Raw genomic sequence first — 26,245 nt, 5'->3', positions numbered from 1 at the left:
TGAAGCTAGGGAGGGGGAAAGGGTTTTTCAGGAGGCAGAGGAGCAATGTCTCAAGAGGTGAATGAGGATGAAGATCTATAATCCTCAGCCCAAGGGTAATCCTATTACCCTTGGGATAACAGCCAACACCTCCACAAGCACCACAGCAGTCAGTGCCATGGGTGCCACCCTGCAACAGCTTTGTCCCCCGTATTCACTGGCTCTTGCCTCCTCACCATTCCTAGTGCTTCCTCTGCCACTGCCACTCCCACCAACACGGACACCATAAGCCAACCTGTCCCCTAGCCTTGGGGAAGCAAAATTCATCTTTTCTGACATGATTGGGAAGCTTTGAGGTGCTCTGCCTGTGGGGGAAGATGGGCTTGTCCTAGCAGTTAACCAGAATATCCAAGGCCCTTTGCCAGGTCCTCTGAAGATAAGCAGAAGCAAAGGAGTGTGCTTTCCCCCAGCATCAATAGAGATCAGCTTGCTTGCACCTGCTAGGCTGCTGCTGCTGCAGTCTCTCACTCTAAGTGGCTGCTTGCTTGTTTGTCAGCTGTGCTGTACTCTGCTCCTGGATGCACGAATTCCCGGATCCACCCCTGGGTCAAGGAATGCCACGTCTCCTGGGGGTGAATAGCCACCAGCGTTGACTTAAGAGTTTGTGGAGCAGGAGATAAGCACTTCCCTGCTGCCGGGACCCGGTGGAGCTGTGCACCTTACGCTGTGCCCCACATTTCCTGCTACGGGGCCAGGAGCCAGAGCAAGCAGCAGCCAACACAGGCGTATGTGTGCAGGGACGGCAGCCGCGTCCCAGGGAGGGCCAGAGAAGCACACCTCCCTGACTGGCTCTGAGGAGTGGTGAGCAGAGCAAGTCCTGCCTGAATGGAGCCACCAGACTGCTGAGCAGTGACGAGGGGATTGCTGCAGATGTGTTTGAGGTATTGTCCATATCTGAGGTACAGCCACTGCAACTCTACCCAACTGTGCCAGCATCTGGAGCTACCCACTACAGCCTGGGATGATCCAACTGGTGTAATAATATTTGACAACATCCTGCCACCATAAGCCAGCATCATTCTAGTGGATCCAATGAGCTTGTGATAGCTCACAGCTGCTAGGGTTGGCTTGTTAGATGTATTTACTTTTCAGGGCTGCAGGCTTTCAAGTGTTTGCAAGGGTCAGCCGCTGCTGGTACAGTGCTTTGGGAAGGTAGGGTGAAGGATTGGGTTGGGCAAGTACCTTGGGATGGGCTTCCCATAGGGAGCAGGATTCTTGGTTTGGGAATATCAGGGATATTGCCTCTGTTTGCTTCTTGGGCAGGAATTTGATGCATTTCAAGACTAGGTAACTGTCTTTGCTTTTGGGTGCTGCTGTGTTAAGTGGGAAGAGTGTGTGGGTGAGTGTAAATCAGCTCTGTGCAGGGAGAGCTGCCTCTTCACACCAGGGGATGTAGACTTCTAGACATTTAATTTCTAGTAACTGCACTTCAGCTTGTTGAAATATTTCAGTCTTGAAAAGCCTCTTGTGGATAATGAGACTACAGGGAGCCACCACTCCCAGAGAGCCTCAGACTGGGGAGCAGGGGTGAATGGAGGCCTTGCTTTAGCAGTACAATTAATGAGCAAGTAGGTAGCCAGCATTTGCAAAAGAAAAGTGGGAAACAGGGGAATAAAACACAATGAGAGAGGTTTTGTTGCCTCCCTTGGAACCAGGAACTAATGAAGCTTGCCTAGATATAAAATATAGCTGCCTGCCATGACGTAGCATGAAGGACCATGGATGGCAGAGAGTGGAGGGAGGTAGGAGATGGTTCTGCTTTCAGAACTAAGGTCTGCCTGGAGAAGTCTTGTGCCCTGCAGCCAGCTCTGCAATGCCTCTGCAAACACAGCAGTAGCCTTGGGTGACCTTCCCAAAGCTGTTTCAGCAAAGGAGCAGAGGGGTGGTGTGACCTTGTCCTCTGATTCAGAGTTGGATCAGTCCCCAGTGTGCCTACAGACCAGGCTGGTGCTGTCAGCTGAAGTGTCCTGTCCCCGTTGGCAAGTACAAGATAGCTACAGAGAGAGATACTGGAGGGACTTTTGCAGCCTTGTGGGAGATTGATTCTTTGGGGCTGGAGCAACAGTCAGGACCACCCCACGTGCATCCTAAGGGTTCTTCTCTTTCTTTTAGCATTCAGCTAGAGTCCTTCATGATTATTTTTTTCCTGACAGGTCCCAGGGTAAGCCTCGCTGAGCCTGCCAGGGTGCCAGTCCCAGGTCAAATATCTTCTAAAGACACCTGTCATAGCCCCTGCCTTTCCTTGCCAGCCCAACCCACTGCCCTGTCCTGTTCTACAGCAGCATCTCCTCCATACAAGTGGTCAGGAGACATCTCCAGCATAGTCATGATTTCTCTGGTGTTACTGCAGGTGGGGAAAACAAGGCAGGGAAATTACACTGTTTTGGAGGGGCACTGTGGGTACTGAGAAGAAAGCTAAAAGTTAGGTCTTTCTCAGCTAGTGAAGAGAGACTAGAGGGATCCCCAAAGGGTGCCCAGGGACAGCTGTTTGTGTTTATAAACTAAGAATGAAATGGATGCTGCAAGCCCTCATTCCTTGGAGGCTGGTGTCAGGAGCCAGAAATCTGCAGGAGGTGAATGTCTCTTAGAATCATTGAGAACCACACTGAGAAGCCAGGTCTGTGCCCATTTACCCGTGTCAGGCTCCTTGGTTAGGACTGAAGCACCTGCAGGGACTGTCCTGAACTCCCAGTGCCTCTGAGCTTGGCCCTGGTGAACAGGGAGGTGCAATCACAGGTTCTGCCTGGCCCCAGCATTGAGAGGTGGAGGACACCCCCCACAGCTGAGAAACGACTCTGCTGCACCAGGTGACTGGCAGGACAAGAAGCACACCCTGAGGTACAGCCCCTGCCTACCTGCCGGTGTCCCAAAACAGCTGATGCCCTTGCTGCCACTGCAGCTTTCACAACTCATGTAGGTGACCTGGCATCAGCTCTGCTTGTCCAGCAAGCAGCTTAAGTCCTTTGCTGCTGGCCACAGGCACACTGAAGGGCTTGACAAGGAAACTCAGCTGTCTCCTTCCTGCATTTTCCAGCTTCTGCTATCTGCAAAGTGAAGGTACAGTGCATTACATGCTCCCTGGCTACTGCCTGTCTGCTGGGGCTTTGGGTCTGCAGCTTGGAGCACCCTTGAGCTACAGCACAGACTGGGGAAGGAGGCAGCACATGGCTGGACCAAGTGAGGAAAGGGCCTTTGCCTGCAGCTGGTCTTCTCCCTGTGGAGTGGGTGCACGTGCTGCACTCATCCTGCACAAATCAGTGTCCTTACCATCTGTGCCTGGAAGGAAGATCAGTTCCCCTCTGTGGCAGCTTCTCTTAGGAGGAACTTCTCTAGAATGTTGTAGAGGGAGTGATGAGAAGAAGGAGAGGGTAACAAGATGATATGACAATTATCCATTTGCCATCCCAGTGGCTAAATGAACAGGAGATGGAACAGCTGGTAAAAAAATGCAGGAGCAGCTGGGTGGGATGCTCACACCACAGAGCTTTGGGGAGGTCCTCACTGATGAACCATAGAGGCAAATCTCCTGCTGAGGTCTACTGGGAAAACGTTAACCACAGTGTCTGATTCCTTGCTCACATCTTCTCCATCTTGTTAATTATTACAAGGGAATTGATGAAGACCAACATGCACCAAAGTCCATTGTGAGAGAGAAAGTCAGTTTGCCTGCAGCCATGAGCCATCCAACCCCACCTGCCACAGAGCTGCCCACAATACCAGGGGACATGACAGTGGCCTTTGGGGTGGCAGACATCATCGTTGTGGTTGTTTACTTTGCCTTTGTCCTCACTGTTGGGATATGGGTGAGTACTTGAGGTAACTTGCTTTAGATCTGCCTGAGACAGAGAGACTTTGATCCTACCTGGACCTCTTCTGGGTACACAGGATGTCCCCTGCAAAGGACATCCTCCGTGCATGCCATTAACCCAGAACCTGTTAAGCAGGTTTTTGTGTGACAGGTGATTTTCCTATAAGCCCTCGCCCCCAGTCCTACAACTAAGGGGTCATTCCTTAGAGGTTGTTCTGGGGATGATGTCTGCGTCCTATGCTGAGAAGTAGTCTCATACCAGGGGGTGGGCAGACAAGGGGTGGAAGAAAAGCCAGGGCTGGGATGGAGAAGGCTGAAATGGGACTTTAAAAAGCTTTGGAAAGATTATAGTTAACTATTTGTTCATACTGCTTTGTGAAAGCCCTCATAGAGACCCATCACGTTCTGCTTGGCTGAAGTGTTTGATCTTTCAAGAACCTGTCAATAAACATGCTCAAGCAGCTTCCTTCCAAAGCTGGACTATCAGAAACCTCTACAAAGAGAAGCAGAAGCAATGGATGAAACCTTTGGAGCTCATGCTGAGACCAAGCATTCAGGCTTCTCTCAGCTTGGTGCTAGTGCTGCTCACCAGCAGTGCTAGATCTAGGTACTGCCATGTGAATAGCTGCTTTGCAGAAAACCATTTGAGTGTAGTGTCCAGCTGCAAGATCCCAGCTGCTGCAAACAGCAGGCACAGCCAGCCTCAGTCACATTGGAGGACCCCATAGACATCCTACTGCTACAAACTGGAACAGTGCAGGTTTCGCCTCAACATGAGGAGAAACTTCTTTACAGTGAGGATGAGAGAGCCCTGGAACAGATTGCCCAGAGAGGTTGTGGAGTCTCCTTCTCTGGAGACTTTCAAAACCTGCCTGGATGCATTCCTGAGTGAACTACCCCAGGGTAGTTGGACTTGGTGATCTCTGGATGTCTCTTCCAACCTCTAAAGCTCTGTGAAATTCCCTCAGTGTGGGGCTACTGGAAACCTTGAATTCATTTGCAGCCATACTGGAGTGCACCTGCATGTCATTCCCATATGCAAAGGGCATTGGATGACATCCTATGGGATGCAAAGTTGACTTCTGATTCTCACCCCTGTACCATGATCCCTCTTACTTAGCTTTGGAGGCCTTTGCCAGGAGTGCTGAACAATGAGGAGGGAAGTGCTGCCTCCTAATGGATACCATTGGCAGAAGGTGGGAAGCTCTTCCTGGAGCTGTGAGCATGTATCTTCACATGGCTGAGAGCAGAAAAAGCCCCTAGGTATGTCAAAATAAGATGCCGTTCACAGAGGCCCTGCTTCAGCCTGCAGCAGAGCTGAGTGCCACCTGTCTGTGCTGTTCTGAGTAGGACAAGCCAGCTGATTGCAATGACACCCAAGAAAGTAGAACTAAGGTGTTGCAGGAGGTTACTGACGGGAAGTTTTAAGTCTGCTGGGATGAGCATTGGATGGGTGAATGAAGGAAAGTACTTCTCTTTTTCCTGTGCTTCCAGTCATCAATAAGAGCAAGCCGGGGGACCATTGGAGGCTATTTCCTAGCTGGAAGATCCATGACTTGGTGGCCTGTGAGTGAAATGAATTCTGCTGTTTCTCATTATTTGAAAGCAATGCCAGCTCTAAGGAGGACAGAGCTAGTGAAGGGACCCAGTCCACACATGCTTAGAGTGTAGTCTTGAGATGAAGAGGACCCTTAAGGAATCATCTCATACAGCTTGGCTAATGGACTGTAGCATGGAGCTGATAGTCCAAAAAGGATAGTTAAGCATCTTCAGGTTTTCACACTCTCCATTTCTCTGCTTAGGTCAGCAATGAAAATGTTCTCTTTGATGGAAGTGAGGGAGCACTGACTGCCTAGCTAGGTCTGAAATTCTTTGACCCCAACTCCCCAAAGATGCTTCTGTACCCCAACCAAGAGGGCATTAAGTGATCTAGGAATGTTCTATCCAATAAAAAAGAGCATTTAGAGACTGAAGAGAAAACAATTCCAAAGCCCAGGACTTTCTGAGTCCTTGCTATTTAGAGTGAAGTTGAGGTTATTGACTAACGATGTAAAGGATATAAACTTCAAACCACCAAAGTATAAATCTTCACTATGAAGAAAAAGAAAATCTATAGAAGGCACCTTTTCTTGGGAGTGAAAGGCACATATAAAGATAATTTAAAGTTTGAAAGGAATAAAAACACCACAGGAATAAAGATCCTTCTCAGCCAATGCCAGACTCCAGCACTGTATATCTCTCCAGTGAGTCGTGGGTAAAGGAATTCACTTCTCAACCAAAACACTGTATTTTTTTTCCCTCCCTTTTTCCTTTGAATGTACATTGCCCATAAATTCACCAGGCTAGATTTTCAACCTCTTCCATCAGAGACACATGCATCTCTCTAAAATGTGTTATGTCTTATATGTTCTTTATACTTCTGCCTGGGCCAAGTGACATTTAATGGAAAAGCTTAGCTTGGTGGTTTTCTCTAATTAGGAAGGGGAAAAACTGAAAGATTAAAATGGAACATTTGTGTGTGTGTGTGTCCCCAAATTTCATTCTTTTTTTCATTCAAAAACAAACAACTCAGAAGAATTTTTTATTGGTTTTGGCTCCAACCACAGGTAGCCAAGGAGTCTGCTGGGTACAGACTGGCTCTTGGCTTTCCTGATTTACCATTCCACATTTAAAGCAACCTCTTATGCTGTTCGCTTTTCAGTTTTGTTTGTTGGAGAGACAATTCCACCTCTCCTGCAGGCTCCACTTCTCATGGCCTTCATGTTGAGTACCTGACTGGCTTATGTGTATGGTGTTGTTTACATGGCTGACATTTCTGCTGTGTGTTAGATACCCTCGACTAAACCCTGACACTATTGTTGCTCCTGCCTGATGTATCTGATCTTGCAGTGAGAGGTATCCCTGCCTACGGTGGGGGGTTGGAACTAGATGATTTCTGAGGTCCCTTCCAACCTAAACCATTCTCTGATCTGGGGTTTTTTTGTTTGATATAGATACCAGGAAAACTGTTTACATTTCTTGAGAGCACGAGCCCCCACCACAGTTGCAATTCATGTTGCAGCAGCCAGCTCTCTTATCAAGAGTTTTCTTAGACAGACAGGAAGGCAGAGCTGTTGGCAGGAATCAGTGTGGGTGTTGATGCCATATTAATGTTTTACTTTGCTCAGAGGTGAGAAGCAGATCAAATTCCATCATTCCTTGTTTCGTGTGTAGCAGCACTAAGGAGAGGAAAACCACTTGTAGGCTAAAAGCAAACTTCCTATTGAGATGAAGGGGCTGGTCTTGTCCTTTGGGTAACTTCTCATTTGACCCTGAGAGAGATTTGATGTTGGCATACAGAAAGGAGGTGAGGCTTTCTGCCAAGTAAAAGTCATAATTAAGTCAGATAGACTTTGCCTTGTTTAAAGCACCTTGGAGCTTGCATTCTTCCAATTAAGGTGTCTGTGAGCCATGGTAGGAACAGCCAATGATGTCCACAGCCTGCAGTTAAGGTTAGCCTGAGGCATTAGCATTTTCCAGCCCACTGCAAAGCTTGCTGTCTTTGAACCGGTGTGTATATATTAAACATAGGAGGCCTTCATGTTTCTGTCATCCTCCCTGCTATGGTTCAGGAACCTTCTCTCTTAGAAGTGACTCCAGTAGAGCTCTCCTGCCATGATGGCTGTGTAAACCACCACATGCATGTTCAGTGTAAGACTTAAAAGAGACTGGGCTGTCAGCACGATGTAGAGAGGTAGAGTAAGGTCATCAAGACTGGAGGAGGTACAGTGCTGGCTGAGAAGCAAAGGAATAAAGCAGTCCATCATGTTCCACAGGCACTGACGTATCTGTGGCTGCCACCGAACTTCCCTCAGTCCACTGAACTCCCTATAATGGGCATGTATTTCAGGATAACCATTGGCAAACTGAACCCCAACTCTGAGGTTAAGCTTTGCATTGGAGTAGGGACAGTTGAAGGGAGCAGACACACCCTGTGTAAGATATTTAAAACTTAGCTTTTAGGGAAAGGAGAAGGAACCCCCAAGTTTCCATTAGCATCCAGCTACCTACCTACAAAGAGATGAGGCCCTGGGAAGGAGAGTGCCTGGGTAGAATGTTTGGGCTGATACAGAAATTCTTCAAAGTGACTTTCTGGATTTTGTGCCTATGTCATGTGTTTCAGATTGGAGCATCCTTGATGTCAAGCAACGTGGGCAGTGGCTTATTCATTGGCCTGGCAGGCACTGGAGCAGCTGGAGGCCTTGCTGTTGGGGGCTTCGAGTGGAATGTAAGAGTTGGTTATACTGTCAACTATGATATCACTGCACAAAGGGACTAGCAGTTGGTCTCCAAAATCAGACACTAACAGTATCTGCAACTGCAAGTTCTCAAGCCTTGGGAGGGAAGCCTCCAGACATTCAGACTGCCTTTAAAAGATGAGATCTTTATTTCAGTTTAACTGGAATTCACTAAAATTATTAGCTCCTTGACCTTCCCAGGAGCATGTGGCCATATTTTTAGGCTTTAGTCTGTACTCATGAAGATTAACATAGAAGATAATGAGTGTTGAAAAGGTACTTGGATAATCACAGGATTAGGGTACAAGGAGTTTGGGGGAAAAAGCAGCTTTGCTGCTAAAATCCATGTGAAGCTATGAAAATTGGCATGCTGCATTCACCTGCCAGCTGCCTAAATGTGACATCTCTAGGGTGAACATCTGGGTGTGAAGGCAGGTCTCATTCTGCCCTGTTGAAGTGGCCTGGAAAATTGCCATGGACACCATACAGAGCATGAAAACCAGGCCCTTTGTGTGTGATGCTAATGAAATTTCTCAGCTGCAGTGATGAGGAGCGAGATTAGTGCCAGCCTCACAATAAGCATCACTCACCTAACTCTAAATCTCTTGTCTGCCCCAGCAGAGATTGCTATTAGTGCGAGATACTTGCAAAGCACAGGCTGGGCACACCAAAAGCTCTTCCCTGGGATACCTATTCACTGCACTGTTTTCATTCTAAGCCATTAAGATCACCTTTAAGTCCTTTTGAAGAAACCAGAGCCTGTGCTCAGCCTGGTGCTCTCAGGACGAACCAACATTGCTGTACTCGAATAGCAAATCTATTCAAGCCTTGTTAGAAGCCCTTGAAGACAAGACTGTATGTCAGGGCAAATCTAACTCCATGAGTTTAGATTCATTTCTTTCAGAGTGGAGAAGCACCTTAGATAGGCCATTATTGTCTCCCTTTGCCATGGGACACCACTCAGCTGCAGGGATTATACAGGCATCTTTTACCTAGCCAGTCTCTGTCATGTCTGTTTGCTTCAAACCCTCACAATTTCTCCTCACAGGGATCAGTTTCATTTCACAAGACTGCAGAATGTCAGGGGCTGGAAGGAACCTCCAAAGCTCATCCAGTCCAACCCCTCTGCCAGAGCAGGATCACCTAGACCAGATCACACAGGAACGTGTCCAGACAGGTCTTGAATATCTCCAGAGAGGGAGACTCCACAACCTCCCTGGGCAGCCTGTTCCAGTGCTCTGTCACCCTCAGAGTGACAGAAAAAAATCCCTTTTCTTGTTTAAATGAAACTTCCTATGCCTCTGCTTCCACCCATTGCCCCTTGTCCTGTCATCTGGCATCACGAAGCAGAGCCTGGCTCCAGCCTCCTGGCACTCACCCTTTACATTTTTATTGATGAGGTCACCTCTCAGTCTCCTCTTCTCCAAGCAGCAGAGCCCCAGCTCCCTCAGTCTCTCACAAGAGAGATGTTCCATGCCCTTAAACTTTCTGATAACTTATATAACTGACCAGAGCAAAATCTGGATTCGTGTAAGGTACTTGGATGAAAGCTAATGGCCTGACATAGCCAGGAGGTGAGGATTGATGATCCAATGGCTTTTATTTATGTTTGACATCTCCTGATTGGGTTTTTTCTGGGTTTCAGAGAAGAAATATTTGATGGGAGATGCCTTTACACCTCCAAAAGGTGGAGGGTGTAAAGGAACCTTTACCTGTGGCAAAGCAACTGAACTGCTCCTTTATCTACCAGCAACAGCAGCACATCTGCGTCAGCCTGCAAGGAGAACATCCCAACAGAGTCTTGCTGTTGCTTATTTTTATGCTCTGCAGGGACAGCCTGCTGCCTCAGCCTCATCACTTGCTAATCAAGCAACAAACAGATGCTCCCATCCTTCTCTGAATTGCTTAACTCTTCACTGCCACATCATCCCTGCTTTCAAAGGCCACTATATTTTAGAGAACCAGAACAACAGAATACACTGTCTTGCCCGAAAGACCAGGAGATGTAAGAGGATGTACCACCCCTGACAGGGAGACACGGGGCTCAGGAAGATAACTTCAAAAGCTGCTGATTGTATTGTAGTAATTTCTCCATTTGTCATCTCATCTTCCATGCAGGGAGGAAGGGTGAGATTGCTTCCCAAATATAGTGCACGGCACTCTGCCTTTCTGCTTCCTTAGGAAGCTCACTGAAGGAACAGATGGGAAGGATGTTCCCTTGTGTTGAATCGTGTGTCTTTTCTTTCTCTGTCTCCTTAACAGGCTACCTGGGCACTTCTGGCTCTCGGCTGGATCTTTGTGCCTGTTTACATCGCAGCAGGAGTTGTCACCATGCCTGAGTACCTGCAGAAGAGATTTGGAGGGCAGAGGATTCAAATCTACATGTCCGTACTGTCCCTCATTCTCTATATATTCACCAAGATCTCCGTATGTATCCGACTGAACACAACCCTTGTGTCTAGGGCAGGGGTAGCCCAGCCTTGTACAGTGCAAGGCTGCTCAGAGATAACTCAGATGTCCTTGAAAGCACCAACTCTGCTGCCAGAAACAGTAGCAGCACGTTAGCGTACTGCTTTGTTCGGGTAAATGTCTGCCTCTCTATTGATCATGCAGACCGATTCTAAGAGAGAGCGCCCTCATTAAACAACAATGCACAGCGAGAACTTTCCAGGGACACTGCAGCTAATTACTAAACAGCTTAAGTACCATAAGCTACCTGCCTGCTTCCCCTCTTCTATCAGACCAAATCTGGAGCAATGTAGACCAGGGAACTGCAGCATCACCCTATCTGAGGATCTGGCTGTCTGCATCTTCCAGATGTGATATTCTCTTCAGTGATCACAAATCTGCTGCTGTTGTTGTAGCTGAGTTTTCAGCATTAGGTGTGCTTTGGCTGTTGCTCTCTCCTTCTGTTCCTTGTGCTGTTTAAAAATGAATATGGTGAAATGGAGGTAGACTCTGGTTTAAGACAAAACTCCTTCCCTGGATTGCTTGTAGCATCGTACCTTGTTTGCAACTCAAAAGCAATGTCAACTGCTGGATGTTTCCCTTCATATAAATGCCATTAATAATAAAGAGGCAGATTTTATGCTCTTCTGCTCAGAACTACCTGTGCCCTTGGAGGAAAAGAACTATATTTCAGAGTCCATTAAGAGACATGCCAGTCTTTTGTTCCTAGCTGGTTATCCCATAGCCACTACAAGTCAGTTTTCCTTGGACCCTGATTTAGATGTCAAATTTCCTTCAAAGATGTTGACTAGAGATCAGGAGCCCATGTGCTTTTTGCAGCTGGATCAGGGTCTTTCTCCTAGACTTCTTGTGTCTCAGGTGCTCAGGTTCTAGGCTGGGGGTATAGGATAGGTTTCCACTTTTAATCACAGAACCATAGAGTGCTTTAGCTTGGAAAGGACTTCCAAAGGTCATTTAGTCCAACATGCCTGCGGTGATCCAGGACCTCTTTAACTAGATTAGGCTGCTCAAAGCCCTGTCCAATTTGGCCTCGAGTGTTTCCAGGGATGAGGCATCTACCACCTCTCTTGGCAACCTCACTGTAAAAAATGTCTTAATTCTATCTAGTCTAAATGTACCAGTTTAAAACCATTACCCCTTGTCAAGTTGTCAGCTCTCAGTCATGTCACTCATTGCTGTCACCACTGTAAATGTGAGGAAAAACTTTTCCCTGTGAGGGTGACAGAGCACTGGAACAGGCTGCCCGGGGAGATTATGGAGTCTCCCTCTCTGGAGATATTCAAAACATGCCTGAATGTGTTCCGGTGTGATCTAGTCTAGGTGATCCTGCTCTGGCAGGGGGGCTGGACTAGATGAGCTTTCAAGGTCTCTTTCAGCCCTAATATTCTGTGACTCTGTTGAGTTTGAGGCATTGTCCAGGATGAGATCTTGTAAGGAGGCATTTGAGTCCTCTTTACCCATGATGGCTAAATGGAGTCATGGAATGTCAGAGGCTGGAAGGGACCTTAAAAGTTCACCTGGTCCAGCCCCCCTGCCAGAGCAGGATCACCCGGAGTGAATCTTTCCTGCAGCAGCACCACAAAGTGCACAGTTATACAGTCAAGGTATGTGGCAAAAACAAATCAGTCTTTCAAAATGACCTTCACCAGAGCAGTATTTGCCAGTGCCTTTCAGAGCAGGATCCTGGCCACAGCCATTGCTGTCTCGTCTCAGTGGTTTGTCTCTGTACCGCTAATTCACGCGTGGCTGACGGATGTGGCCGGTGGAGTTTCTGGGCATGACAGGTGCTTTCCATTAAGCAGTGCTGTTGTTTGTGGAGAGCTCATTTAGCGGCTGGCTGGACAGCAGGCAGTTGGTTACAAGAAGGATTTTTCTCCCTGTGCTTTTTGCCCAAACACAGGTTAGCAACTAGAGCGTTGCAGAACCTTTCCCTGCTTGCAGAGAAAAACAGAGATCTCAATAACCAGCGTTGTCAAAGGACTGATCCTGCCTAGCTAAAGAGGAGCTTGTGTTTCCTGTTGAGAAACCAAAACCCAGAAGAGGCTGTGGGTTTTGTGGTTTACTGACAGTGTTTGCCCTGTCTCAGTGTTGCAGAGGTCAGGAGTTGCACTGGGTGCTTGCTTTTAAAATGCATATTTCAGGCACAGCAAATAGGAATCCTGCCCCATCCTTTCTGCCTCACTTGGCAGATGTCATTACCTGTGTCTCACCCCATACCAGATGCCCTTCAAACTGGTTTCCCAATGTGCATGTCTTCCATATCACCTTCTGCATTTGAATGATGCTATCTATATAATTTCAGGTTTCACTCCATTCCTGATTTTACTCTCTGCCAGTAGGTCCAATCAAAGCAGAAGCTGATAAGGATTTCCTTAATTCAAGTGAGGTCCTCAGCAGGTGTAACCTGTTTTTCTGGACTCACTCTAGTATGCTGAACTGCACAAATAGAAAAGCAAACTGTTGACCTTTTCAGCTGGGTCAACTGTGGCACAAGACATCAGTGATTCTTTAGATGTCTTTCAAGCAGGGGTGCCTCCCAAGATATAGTCTTGAGAAGAACTTGGTCTCTGATATTTGTCTTCCTTTCCCTCCTGTGTCTGCTTGTGGATAAATGGGCTTCTGCTCCCCATGGATGTCTTCAGTAGGTAAAAGGAATGAGAATTTCCACCAATACCTCTCTGTGCCAGTGAGGATTACCTGGTTTGAAGGTTGCCTGTAAAACAGTATTTTATTTTAATGATGTTTTGGTCTCTCTGTGTAGAACTTAGTTTTACCCTTTTGCTGAGAGCCAATGCTGAGAGCTCCGACCTGAAGGAAGGATTTTCCTTACACCAAGAGCAAGAAAGTTCATAGCCAACAGCCAGCATCTCTATGCTCTCTCCTTCTCTTCCACTTCACCTTCATGGTGTCCTCCCTCATCAGATGTTTCAGCTGCAGAGAGCTACAGGCTACTTTGTTAGATTTCACTTGCTCAAAGAACCACTTATGCCAAGCTGCCCTCATTGTTTTGTTTTTTATTCCAGACAGATATTTTTTCTGGAGCATTGTTCATCCAAATCTCTTTGGGATGGAACCTCTACTTGTCCACTGTAGTCTTGCTAGCAGTGACTGCTGTCTACACCATAGCTGGTAAATAGCTGATTTAAAAAGAAGTGTTACAAACTGGGGCCCAGGATATATCTTTTCACTTGCCTCCTTTGGGGAAAATATTCAGGTCTGAGGGAGAGATTCCCTCAGCTGCTGGTAGTACATGTTCTGTCACTCCCAACTGGTGGAGACCTCTGGCTATTACCTCTCCCCTCCTGGCCAAGGAAAACAGGTATGGGGGTACCACCATGATTTCTAGAGAATTCTCTAGCACTACAGAATCATAGAATCAGTCAGGGTTGGAAGGGACCACAAGGGTCATCCAGTTCCTGTATTGTTGCACACAGTGACACATTCTACCTGTTGTGTCTGATTCTTCTGACAGGTGGCTTAACAGCTGTGATCTACACAGACGCACTGCAGACCCTGATCATGGTTCTGGGAGCTTTGGTCCTCATGTTCATAGGTAGGGGGAACCTGCAGTGGTGTCATTCACTGGTATGGTGCAGAAATGAGTTTTAACCACTTAAAAAAAAAACGTGGTGGCAGCACAACTGTCACTGGCTAAGCCTCCAGACTTGTTTGTGCTCACTGTATGGAGATGAGTTCCTGAATGACTTTGCCTTATTAGTTGAGATTTACCTGGAGTTGCCAAAGAGCTTGGAACACTGCATTCTCAGAGACAAACTTGGCTTTCACTATGGTCCTGTAAATCCAGAGTAGTTGTGCTGAGTTTGCCAGCTGACTTTGGGAGCTGCTGTGCATTCATCTGGGTGTAACCAAACATTATAAAAGTGGAGGAAAAAAGCAACCAGGAACTGCTCATCATCAGTCTTTGCTTTAAGCCTTCATGGCAAACAGAAGTACAGACATATCTTGGTTTGTGTCATACCATCCTAGTCCAGCTCTTGGAAAATGTGGGAGTAAAGACCAGATGTTGAGGGATTAGCATCATAGAGAATATCCTGCATTGATTCTCCTCTAAGGTACACTGGAAAAACCACAAGGACTTTGCACAGAATCCATCTGACGCCTGTAAAAACCTTGACAGCCAAAAGCAAAGATGGAATGAAGAGAAAGGAGATAAGAGGGAGATAAGAGAAAAGTAGTCACGAGTCTCAGATAAGGAAATAACTTTGCAGGAAGCACCAGACTTTAAATCACTGGCATTTTCTTTTCAGGATTTGAAAAAGTTGGCTGGTATGAAGGACTTCAGGAAAAATACAGCACAGCAATACCAAAGATCATAGTCCCAAACACAACCTGCCACCTCCCACGTGCAGACGCCTTTCATTTGTTCAGGGATCCAGTCACAGGAGATATTCCTTGGCCTGGCCTTGTGTTTGGCCTCTCTGTGCTGGCTCTTTGGTGCTGGTGCACCGACCAGGTAAAGAAAGTCTTTCCTTCTCCAGGTAATCCATCATGCTCCTTATTTCCAGTCCATTTCTCTATGGATCTGTGAGCTGAATTATGACTTTAACTCATTGTGCAGGAGCTGCTACCTTTTTGCTGGTCTAGACCAAAATCTCTCTCTCCTTCCTTTCTCAGCAAGCTGCTAATTTTGTGTGTTTCTTAGTGCAGAGAGAGCAGGTTATTCTCTTCCATCTTTTTCCCACTGTGGACTGGTGAGTGCGAGGTGTCTTCACTGAGTTAGTGTGACAAGGACATGAAAATGTGGATCTGGAACTGGCTCTGCAGTGACTTTGTTTAGACCTCTAGACAAGACACTCATACTCCCAGAGGTCTAACCTTTCTTATTGCTTTCCAAGCCACAAAGAAAAAGTGCATTTGTTTCCCAAGACACGGTGCTTTTGTGCTTTCAGATGGGATAATTGTGAAAACCAAACACTGAACTTTTACAAAACCCCCTACAGGCTGCTTCATTCCTTCCCTCTTGCTGTCGTACAGCTGTTGTCTCCAATCCTCAAGGTGGCTTCATTTCAGTCAAGGGTGAAATGATTCCTGCAAAGGAAATTTCCATGCTGCCCTCTCCTATAGCCTGCTCACTGAGCTCTGAGCAGTGGCAGCAGGCTGCAGTCAACTCAGGTGGGAAAGTTGCCACTGGCATGCAAAACACCCTGGGATCCTGCTGGATGAAAGTCATCCATGAGGACAAGACACAGAGAGGATGGATGCTGCTCTCTCTATAGTGCTTCTGTTTTAGTCTCTGCTCCTTTTCTGCACTGATTGCAGGTGATAGTCCAGAGGTCTCTCTCTGCCAAGAACCTCTCCCATGCCAAAGGTGGATCAGTGCTCGGAGGATATCTGAAAATCTTCCCTATGTTTTTCATTGTCATGCCAGGAATGATCAGCAGAGCTCTTTACCCAGGTAAGCCTTCCCATGTTCCTTGACCACTAAACCCAAGCAGCACTTTCACACCTCAGAAACTTCTGTCCTGAAGGCAAAGGTTCCTGTTGTACAGTGGTGTTCCCCTACCCTCCCTCTACCTCTGGTGCTCCCACAGTGACAGAAGTCACTGGGAGTATCCATATTGGGGCATATTTTTCTGCTGGGAGTATGTATCTCCATGCTGTGGACATTGCATGCAATCTACCACACAGATTTCTTCAACCCATGGTGGTTTATACAAAACTGCCCTCTTTTGTGAACAAGCAAGTGTTCCCTCCTGTTGTCTCCCAAGGAGCTCTCCTTGCTGGTTTCTCCAGAGCATGCCACTTACTGGGAATAATACCCTGGCCAGGAGGACCACTCGTGGAAGAAAAAGTGACCCTTTCCCAGATTTCCCCAAACAGAAATAAATCAGACTGCAACATCCTTGATAGCCCAGTTGACAGATGCATGGAAACAGTCCAGATCCCACAAACAACAGATCATCAAGGATTACAACTATCACAGAATGAACCAGGTTAGAAAAGACCTCTAGGATCATCAAGTCCAATCTATCACCTAACCCTTCTAATTGACTAAACCATGGCACTAAGTGCCTCATCCAGTCTCCTTTAAACATCTCCAGGGATGGTGACTCCACCACTTCCTGGGGCAGCCCATTCCAATGCCAATTACTCTTTCCATGAAGAACTTCTTCCTAACATCCAGCCTAAACTTGCCTTGATGCAGCTTGATGCTGTGTCTTGTTCTGTCACTGAGTGCCTGGGAGAAGAGACCAACTCCTGCCTGGCTGTGAGCTCCTTTCAGGTAGTTGTAGACAGCAATGACATCCCCCTGAGCCTCCTCTTCTACAGGCTGAACAACCCCAGCTCCCCCAGCCTCTCCTTGTAGGGCTGTGCTCCAGGCCCCTCACCAGCCTTGCTGCCCACATCCAGGAGGGTTATATCTGAACCCTGAACACAATTGCAAAGTGTCAGCTTGAAATTTCACTTTTGTGATCTGAATTGTTCTTCATTTCTGCTCATTCTAGCTGTATTTATGTGAAACCACAGAAGGCATTAATATTTGTTTCCTCAAGTTAAACAACTTCAACATCAATGGAGTTTAAGCTGACTCCTATTTATTTTCCTGTCTCCTGCAGATGAAGTGGGCTGCGTGGACCCAGACATCTGTAAAAGGGTCTGTGGAGCTGCAGTGGGTTGTTCCAACATTGCCTACCCCAAACTTGTGATAGAACTCATGCCTGATGGTGAGAAATCATAGAATCAGTTAGGGCTGGAAGGGACCATAAGGATCACCCAGTTCCAACTCCCCCTGCCATGGGCAGGGACACCTCACACTACATCAGGCTGTCTAGAGCCTAAGCCAGCCTGGCCTTAAGCACCTCCAGGCATGGGGCTTCTACTACCTCTCTGGGCAACCCCTTCCAGGGTCTCACCACCCTCATGCTGAAGAATTTCTTTCTAACATCCAGTCTGAATCTACCCATTTCTAACTTTGTTCCATTCTCCCCAGTCCTAGCACTACCTGTCAGCCTCAAAACTCTCTCACCAGCTTTCTTGTAGGCCCCCTTAAGATACCAAAAGGCCAATAAGGTCACCTCAGAGCCTTCTCCTCTCCAGACTGAACAGCCCCAACTGCCTCAGTCTCCCCTCACAGGAGAGCAGCTCCAGCCCTCTGATCATACTCGTGGCCCTTTTCTGGACACCTTTCAGCACATCCATAGCCCTCTTGTAATGGGGGCTCCAGAACTGGATGCAGTACTCCAGGTGGGGTCTCACCAGAGCAGAGGGGGAGGATCACTTCCCTCCTCCTGCTGGCCACAATTCTCTCGATGCAGCACAGGTTCTGGTTGACTTTCTGGGCTGCAATAGCACACTGATGGCTTATACTGAGCTTCTCATTCACCAGTACTCCTAAGTCACTCTCCCCAGGGCTGCTCTCTTTACACTTGCAGAGATGGGCTTGAGCCTTGCTCTGCACAGGGAGATCAGACTGCCCATATCAATCCTAAGGATGAAGGAGTCTCACTGCATTAACTACATTGGGATGAAAAAAACTTGCCGAGAGGCCAAAGGTCTCATTCTGATTTCCTTTCCTTTTTTGCTCCCCCAGGGCTCCGGGGTTTGATGATTGCTGTGATGATGGCAGCCTTGATGAGTTCCCTCACCTCTATTTTCAACAGCAGCAGCACTCTTTTCGTTATAGACATCTGGCAACGGATCCACAGAAAGGCTTCAGAGCAGGAGCTGATGATTGTGGGCAGGTCTTTACATTTCTTTGTCTTGTTGCTCTCATCATCCTCTTTGAGTGCAGCATTTACATTCTTCAGCCTGGGCATGTGAAAAAAATTGGTGCCTAAAATATAGAGTAAGAACACAGCCTGGGAAAGAGCTTTTTGTTAGGTAGACCTGGTCAAAAAGAAATACTGAGTGCACCACTGAGCTGCGTGGATCATCGTCTCTCTCTTCTGTAAGCCATAAATACTGCCTTTGGAGAAAGCCAACAGTGCTCTGGAGTCACTGTCCCTGGAGAACTTTAGAAGATGTTCAAGAGGGACATAGAACTGCTTGAGAGTGTCCAGTACAGAGCTGCAAAGACTATTAAATGAGAGTGGATCATCTCCCTTATGAGGAGAGACTGAGGGAGCTGGGGCTCTGCTGCTTGGAGAAGAGGAGACTGAGAGGTGACCTCGTCAATGTTTATGGATATGTAGGGAGTGAGTGCCAGGAGCCTGGAGCCAGGCTCTGTGGTGATGCCAGATGGCAGGGCAAGGGGCAATGGGTGGAAGCGGAGGCATAGCACATTTCATTTAAACATGAGGGTGGATTTTTTTCCCTGTGAGGGTGACAGAGCACTGGGACAGGCTGCCCAGGGAGTTTGTGGAGTCTCCCTCTCTGGAGATATTCAAAACCTGCCTGGACATGTTCCTGTGTGATCTGCTCTAAGTGCTCCTGCTCTGGCAGGGGAGTTGGACTGGATGAGCTTTGGAGGTCCCTTCCAGCCCCTGTGATTCTGTGTTGTTTCTTGACTCAGGAAGGAGTGATACTTTGCAGTTACTCCTTTCTCTAGAACAAGTGCAGAGAACTGGGCCTCCCAGCTACCTGTCTCTGTGATAAGTTACAGCGTCCTTTGTGAGCAGGCTTTCATACTGTGTTATATCAGGGGGATGCAAAGTTCTCCTCCTGATAACAGAATTTAAACTGCATTCTGTACATTTGTGGTGCTTTTTCTCTGCAGTCATGAGCATTAAGCTCTAAACTTTGCTGTGGAGTGGTAGAAGGCTACAGGCAATCTCCTACTCCACCACTGCAGAGTCGTGACAAGGGAAGTACCTCCTGCTCAGCAATATGGAGAAACCTCTATGGTGTACAGTGCAAAGATGGAAGGCTGTGGTATGCATCTGAGATCCCAGAAGCAATTTTAGTGAGCAGCAAATGAGCTGTAATTTGGCAAAGACAGTACTCTGAGCATATTATCTGCTTGGAAAGGTGGGAGAAAGATTTCTTCCATAAGTTTCCAGCTTCCTCTTTCTATTGCATCCAAGAACCAGTCCTTTGAAGAATATGTTGCTCTCTTGGGCATGCCAGGTTGAATTACTTGGTGGGAACCACTACACCCATAAGGATCTCTCACACGTATTGGTTGTCAGGTTCTAGCTCAGCTCCCTCTGAAATCTGTGAAGTTAGCTTTGGGAAGTGGCTGACATTAATTTCTAGATGAGAATAATTGTCTCTTTTCCTGGACACACAGGGAAAATTTCTTCTTGAGAGCAATCTGTGGGCTATTTCTTAGGAAGTTCTGAGAGCATGGGGAAGTGTGTTTTGCTGCAAAATTTCATGTTTGTATGGACTCCACCACCTGCAGAGCTAAAATAATTTATCCTCATCTTCCAGGGTCTTTATCCTCATCCTTGTAGTCATCAGCATTCTCTGGATCCCCATCATTCAATCAGCCAACAGCGGCAAGCTCTTTGACTACATTCAGTCCATAACCAGCTATTTAGCCCCACCCATCACAGCTCTCTTCATCCTGGCAATCTTCTGCAAGAGGATTAATGAGCCTGTAAGTGGAGTGTCAACAACCAATTGAGATACATGTTTAATTTGGGAAAATAAATAAATAACTCTCCCCTCAGTACCTTGCCTTTCAGACTCTCTAAACTCAAAGCCAGTCCAGCTACAGTGTGACAATTAGACAGCCTTTCCCTGGCATCCTATAGTGGATCTTAGCCCAGTCTAGTGTGTGTGTGTTTGCTTCCAAGAAGCCACTGCAAGTGGCACTTCTTGGCAGCTTGTTTGAAAGCATGAAAGGCAAAAGTTATTCTGCACTTTAGGGATGATGTGTCAAAGTCTGGTTGTAGACATGTTGCTAGGAGGAGACTCCTGCATTGCCTGTTCTCTGTCTGTTCCACATTCAAGGGTAGAAAGAGAAATTGAGGAGTTTTGACTGAAAACATCCTCCTTTGATACATGCCAGTGTGAATTTCCACCAGGCATAAAAGGTCTTAGTCTAATAAAGAGCAGAAAAGAGTAGAAAATAAAAGAGCATGGGGGGGGGGAGGGGGGGGAATAAAGAAAGGGGAAAAAAAAGAGCAGAAGTGGGAAGAGGAAAAAAAAGAGCAGAAAAGACAAAAAAATCAGCAGAAGGCAGCATGCAGTGACCTTTTCTTTATGCTTGCATTTTCTCAGGGTGCTTTCTGGGGCCTCATGGCTGGGCTAGCTGTTGGTCTTGTTCGGATGATCATGGAGTTTATTTATAGCACCCCATCTTGTGGTGAGGAGGACAGAAGACCAGCTGTGCTAAAGGACTTACACTACCTTTACTTTGCCCTCATCCTCTGTGTCCTCACTGCAGCTGTCATTGTCCTTATTAGTCTCTGCACCCCACCAATCCCTGAGGAAAAGGTAAGTGGCTTGCAGTGGCACCCTTTACTCAGAATCCCCCCCATTTGGGTTCCTAAAACCCCTCTGAAATGTGCCCTTTCTTTTCCTCCCATGGGTAAGAAATGGTGTGTAATGCATATGCTGCCAAGAAGCCCTTGCTCCTCAGGTTTCTGTTCCCCAGGTCGCAGAGTGTTAATGATTCCTGAGGCACTGAGTGCTTCAAATTGAGTGTGAGTTCCCATGCTGTGCCTAGAGCTGGGCAGACACCACAGCCCATCATAACTGGAGTAGAAAGAAAAGAAGGAGGGGAAGGAGATGAAATTATATTACAGAGCACTGCTGAGGAGGAATTAAATATATCTAATTGTAGCATCTACCCTGTTTCAGCAGAGCCAGCATCCGTCTTGCAGGCAAACAAGATTAATATCTTTTGCAACATGGGCACTTAGGAAAATAACATTTTGTCCCAATGTGAGCTCAATTACATTTCATAACTTTGAGTCAGAAACAACTTTCTTTTACTTAACACATTAAAACAGTGCAGAGTTGGGAGGCTTGGTGTAATAAAACCTTGAAGCGACTCTTCCCAGTCCCAAGTATTAAAGCAGCTGTCAATATAACAAAACTGCCATCTACTTCCAAACAAAGGTTACTGGGTAGATTTAGAAGACCTATTTTCCTCCTGTCTAACTGCATGAGGAAATGAGGGTGATGTCATCACAGCATTTTCTATCTGTTGCTTCCTCATAACTTGTAAAGCATTAACTGGTTCCATCAATGTTTGATGGAATATTAGTGGTGTCAAAGATACCCAGCTCCTAAAGATTACATGAAATGAAGTGCTCAGGTAGTCTCTCTGTCTCTTTCCCCCCTCTCCTCTATCTTTGTGTCTGCTTTAAGATAAAGTTTCAGCTTTTATTGGCTATCAGAGGATCCACATGGGAGAGAGAAATACTGGCAAGGAGGCACCATTAATTCTGCTGCTTACGTTGTTCACTGCTGCTCAGGGGTGGCCAGATGGTTGCCAGCAATTAATTACCGTGGTTTAATGAGTTCCCACTCATCATCTGACCTGTGATAACTAAACATGTGCAGTGCTCCCTGCCCACAGCAACAGTGAGATAAGATGTATTAACTGATGAACAGGAAACATCACAGGGAACGAGGAAACTGGCTCCAGCACCTACAGGCTTTTTAGTCTGGCCACAGAGGTATGAAAACATTTCAAGTGCATTTTAAGGGAGGGAGTTCAGGATGAAGATCTGTTATAATAGAATCAGGGAAGGAAAAATAGAATCAGTCAAGGTTGGAAGGGACCACAAAGATCATCCAGTTCCAATCTCCATGCCATGGGCAGGGATACCTCATACTACATCAGGCTGGCCAGAGCCTCATCCAGCCTGCCCTTAAACACCTCCAGACATGGGGCTTCCACCACCTCCCTGGGCAACCTGTTCCAGGGTCTCACCACCCTCATGATGAAGAACATGATTACCAGAGGTTCCTTAGAGGAGATTTTCAGTAGCAATAGGTGGGTTTGTGGTGCTGGATCTAAGGGACTTTATTTGACATATTCTTCAAAGATCCGATGCTCTTTGATTTGAGGTGGATTCAGCTGGGCAGAGGTGCAGGAAGAATAGCCCACAGGATGGGCAAGAAGGATAGGATTTTGTCTGAAAAAATCTGTCTGCAGTTGTCCCACATCTTCAGGGACAAGGAGGTAGGAGATCTTGCTAAAGGACAGTGCTAGCCACAACAATCATAGGCTGGGCTTTTTGTGGTGAGATTTTTCTGAAGGGGAATGGTCTGGAGAACTTCTGGTTGGCTAGGAACCTCACACTCACATGGTGTTGAGCTTGTTGCTTCACAGATGTATAAAAGATTCTGTTGAATAAAATGAATAAGAACTGCTAGTGGCAGTGAGATGCTGGGCACAGAGACTCAAGTCAATTGTCTGATGCTAGTGATGACCATCCATGTGCTCCACTCCTGCCCTCAGCATCTTTCCACCACAAGAAAACTGAGATGGGCTTCCAGGCAATGGGTGTTGCTAAGTGGTAGCTAATCCACTCTTCCCATATCTTGGAAGGAGTGGGATAATCTGGCCCTATATGGTTTCAGTCTGATTTTTGTTCCATTTCTTGTATTCGTCCCAGATTCCAACAGGAAAGATCATCCAAAATTTACCCTGGACATGAGGGCATGTATAGGTTTGCACTCTAACTCTCTGGGTACAAACTAGCACCTGGACTTCGTGTTTGGCCATTAGTGGCTTTGGATTACTGGCTTCTGACAGAGGTGAGCAAACCTCTGGCGAGGAGCCTGTGGATCCCTTTGACAGTGGCTGAGAGGTGGAGGCTGGTATTGAGTGTCCTGAGTGCTGACTTCTGAAGCTCTGGTGCTTCCCCGTCCCATATGTTGGTCAGCTCACTTTATGAGCCTGAGATATTTGCCCTTTGAAAATTACATGGGGTGAGTTCTGCCAGCCCTTATCTACACAGGGCTTTGAGATGGAATGATGAAAGACACCGTGTAAGAGCTAGGAATTACACCATTTATTTTGTCAAGCAAAAGGCAAAGAAAAACAAACCACCAAAGGAAAAAGCCAAGGAAATACAGTGATAGATCATACTTCAGCAGATGTAAATCAGCACAGCTCCATTGCCTTCAAAGACCAGGAACAGCTGTTGAACACAGTTATGCTGCCTTACACCAGCTGAAAATCTACACTGGACAACTTTAAATATTGAATCTCAATGCTGTTGAGATAGTAAATGGGCAAAAGGAGAAAAGAGATTTGTATCTGTTGTTAGACTGGTGCAGCTAATATGCTTGGCTTTAAATGAATTACAGTCCAAGAACTGCAAGCTGTAGCATTTTCTCCTGCTGTTTTGGACACTCTCCCATCCCTGTGGTGATTGATGCTGTGCTGAAAAACAAGTATGCAAAGAATTTGTTTGGTATGCTCCAGAGTTCATATGTCTTCATTGCAGGTAGTCCATATTGTGTCACGGCGTCCTTGAAAACCCTGCAAAAGAGCTTACAATTAAATTTGAGACTGTGAAGCTGAAACACAACTGTCAGGTGCCAGATGGCATTTTGGAACAGAAGGATTTATTTTAGTTTACAAACAACAAAAGAAAAGCTTTGCTGAGTTCTTGCAAACTCTTGTGCCCAAGGAGAAAGGGAGGGTGAAAATGGAGAGGAAGAGCCCACAAAGCACAAGCACCTGAGCAGGTCACCTCCTGAGGGATCAGGGCTCACCCAGAAAGGCTGAGGGACTGGTACCTGAGGAGCACAGCCCTATGAGCAGAGGCTGAGGGAGCTGGAGTTTTTTAGTCTGGAGAAGGGGAGATTCAGGGGTGACCTCATTGCTGTCTACAACTACCTGAAGGAGATTGTAGACAGGTGAGGTTTGGTCTCTTCTCCCAGGCAACCAGCAACAGGAGGAGGGGACACAGTCTCAAGTTGTGCCAGGAGAGGTGTAGGTTGGATATTAGGAGGAAGTTCTTGACAGAGAGAGTGATTTGCCATTGGAATGGGCTGCCCAGGGAGGTGGTGGAGTCACCATGCCTGGAGGTGTTCAAGAAAAGGCTGGATGTGGCCTGAACCCATGCCATGCCCTCTGAGGTGCTGCAGCTGAAGCTCCCACAGCACCATTTAGTGCTACTGAGAGCAAAGCATTCTCAGTTACTGTGGGAATAAGCACAAAGGGGGCACACAGGGCTCCTCAAGCAGTGCCCACGCACGGCTCCCTAGAACCCCCCAAGTGGCTGCCCCCCACTCTCCTGCCTTTGGGCACAGCAGCGGCAGGCAGTGTTTTTCCGAGCCAGTTATGCCAAGGCAGCTGCCTCTGTTCTTACAGGCTTACTTGCTGTCTTCAGGCATGCAGAGCACATGCCAGCCTCTGCCTCCCCCATGCCCATCTTCTCAAGAGTCTCTGCCAGGGAAGTTGAGACAGCCCCGTGCTGGCCTCCATGGCCACACAACACTGCTGATATGCACTGGAAGCTGCCCTTCTGGTGACAGGAAAGAGGAGAAAGCCGTGACTTAAGGAACTTAGCCAGCCAGTGCCCACCACGGGGGAGCTTGAAGCTGCTGTGATGCTTCACCAGGGAGCCCTTGGTGTTGGTGGTGGTTTGTTTTATATGGCCACAGTCAAAGCACCAGCTCCAGCCTGGGTGAGTGCCGAGACACACAGTGAAGTTACCAGTCATTTTGATGGCGTGGGTTCCAGGTGAGGGTTGGTCTCTTCTCCCAGACAACCAGCAACAGAACAAGGGGACACAGTGTCAAGTTGTGCCGGGGGAAGCATAGGCTGGATGTTAGGAGGAAGTTGCTGGCAGAGAGAGTGATTGGCATTGGAATGGGCTGCCCAGGGAGGTGGTGGAGTCACCGTGCCTGGAGGTGTTCAAGAAAAGACTGGATGAGGCACTTAGTGCCATGGTCTGGTTGACTGGACAGGGCTGGGTGCTAGGTTGGACTGGATGATTTTGGAGGTCTCTTCCAACCTGGTTGATTCTATGATTCTATACCTATATGCCTGTCCTATCTTCAGCTGGCAATCATTCCTGGCAAATTTTGGGCCCCAGATAAACTCCAGCCCTTGCAAGTGTTGCTGCTGTGTGGAGTCTCAGCCATTCAGTGACTCACAGGAAGAGGAAGGAAAGGAAAAAAAGTTTTGGAAATGTTTTAGTATCCTGAAACTTTGATGTGTTTCAGTGACATTTTCTAAGTGATTAAAAAGGAAAAAAGAAGGAAAAAAAAAACATAAAAGAAGGATCCTTGAGAAAGATGAGGATCATCAAATCAAAGCAATTTAGCACATCATGACAAGAAAGATTAGCCCTGCCCAGTGCTCATCTTGGTTGAAAATGATTTAAATAAAGCTATAAATCTTCTAGAAATTATGCAACATTTTGTGTCAGCTGGAAGCTCCTGCCTAGATTTGTGTGTGTGAAATTCACAAATTAAACTCTTACTTTGTGAGTGACCCATTGGGGGTGTTCATTTCCATAGGGGCAGAGCAGGGAAGCAGCAGCTCCTCAGGCCTGACCTGGTGCTACTGCTGCAGATTTGCTGCCCCAGTCCTGTCCTACAGCTTCTCTACAGGGCAGCCACAGGCTGGAGTGGAAGGACAAATCCTGGACCTGGGCAGCTGCATTTGAATGGGATTGATGAGCCTAGTCCTTGGTGTCTGGCTTGGCCAGAGCAAGCAGAGGTTAGGAAGTGCCAATGCCACCGACCTGCTTGGCGTGTCATGGTCAGCCAAAGGAATAGCAGGCTTGGCTTGAATTCAGAGAGCTGGTTAACCCCACTCCACAGCTGC

At 47.1% G+C, this 26,245-nt stretch overlaps 1 protein-coding gene across 1 annotated transcript in view; it reads left to right on the top strand.

Annotated features, from left to right (window-relative positions):
- The first annotated feature begins 2,809 nt into the window (after positions 1 to 2,809).
- SLC5A9 (solute carrier family 5 member 9) overlaps positions 2,810 to 26,245 on the top strand; it is a 29,479-nt gene continuing 6,043 nt past the window's right edge. Inside the window, exons 1-13 of the mRNA XM_064148301.1 lie at positions 2,810 to 2,877; positions 3,648 to 3,842; positions 5,342 to 5,413; positions 8,010 to 8,114; positions 10,387 to 10,551; positions 13,617 to 13,722; positions 14,066 to 14,146; positions 14,862 to 15,067; positions 15,874 to 16,009; positions 17,172 to 17,279; positions 18,146 to 18,296; positions 19,927 to 20,095; positions 20,722 to 20,937. Of these exons, the coding sequence (XP_064004371.1) occupies positions 3,714 to 3,842; positions 5,342 to 5,413; positions 8,010 to 8,114; positions 10,387 to 10,551; positions 13,617 to 13,722; positions 14,066 to 14,146; positions 14,862 to 15,067; positions 15,874 to 16,009; positions 17,172 to 17,279; positions 18,146 to 18,296; positions 19,927 to 20,095; positions 20,722 to 20,937 (1,644 nt within the window). The 5' untranslated portion in view covers positions 2,810 to 2,877; positions 3,648 to 3,713. The remainder of the gene's footprint in view (positions 2,878 to 3,647; positions 3,843 to 5,341; positions 5,414 to 8,009; positions 8,115 to 10,386; positions 10,552 to 13,616; positions 13,723 to 14,065; positions 14,147 to 14,861; positions 15,068 to 15,873; positions 16,010 to 17,171; positions 17,280 to 18,145; positions 18,297 to 19,926; positions 20,096 to 20,721; positions 20,938 to 26,245) is intronic.

Source organism: Pogoniulus pusillus, chromosome 8, assembly GCF_015220805.1.
Source record: "Pogoniulus pusillus isolate bPogPus1 chromosome 8, bPogPus1.pri, whole genome shotgun sequence".
Classification (NCBI taxonomy): Eukaryota; Metazoa; Chordata; class Aves; order Piciformes; family Lybiidae; genus Pogoniulus; species Pogoniulus pusillus.
This window is presented reverse-complemented; position numbering and strand designations above follow the sequence as displayed.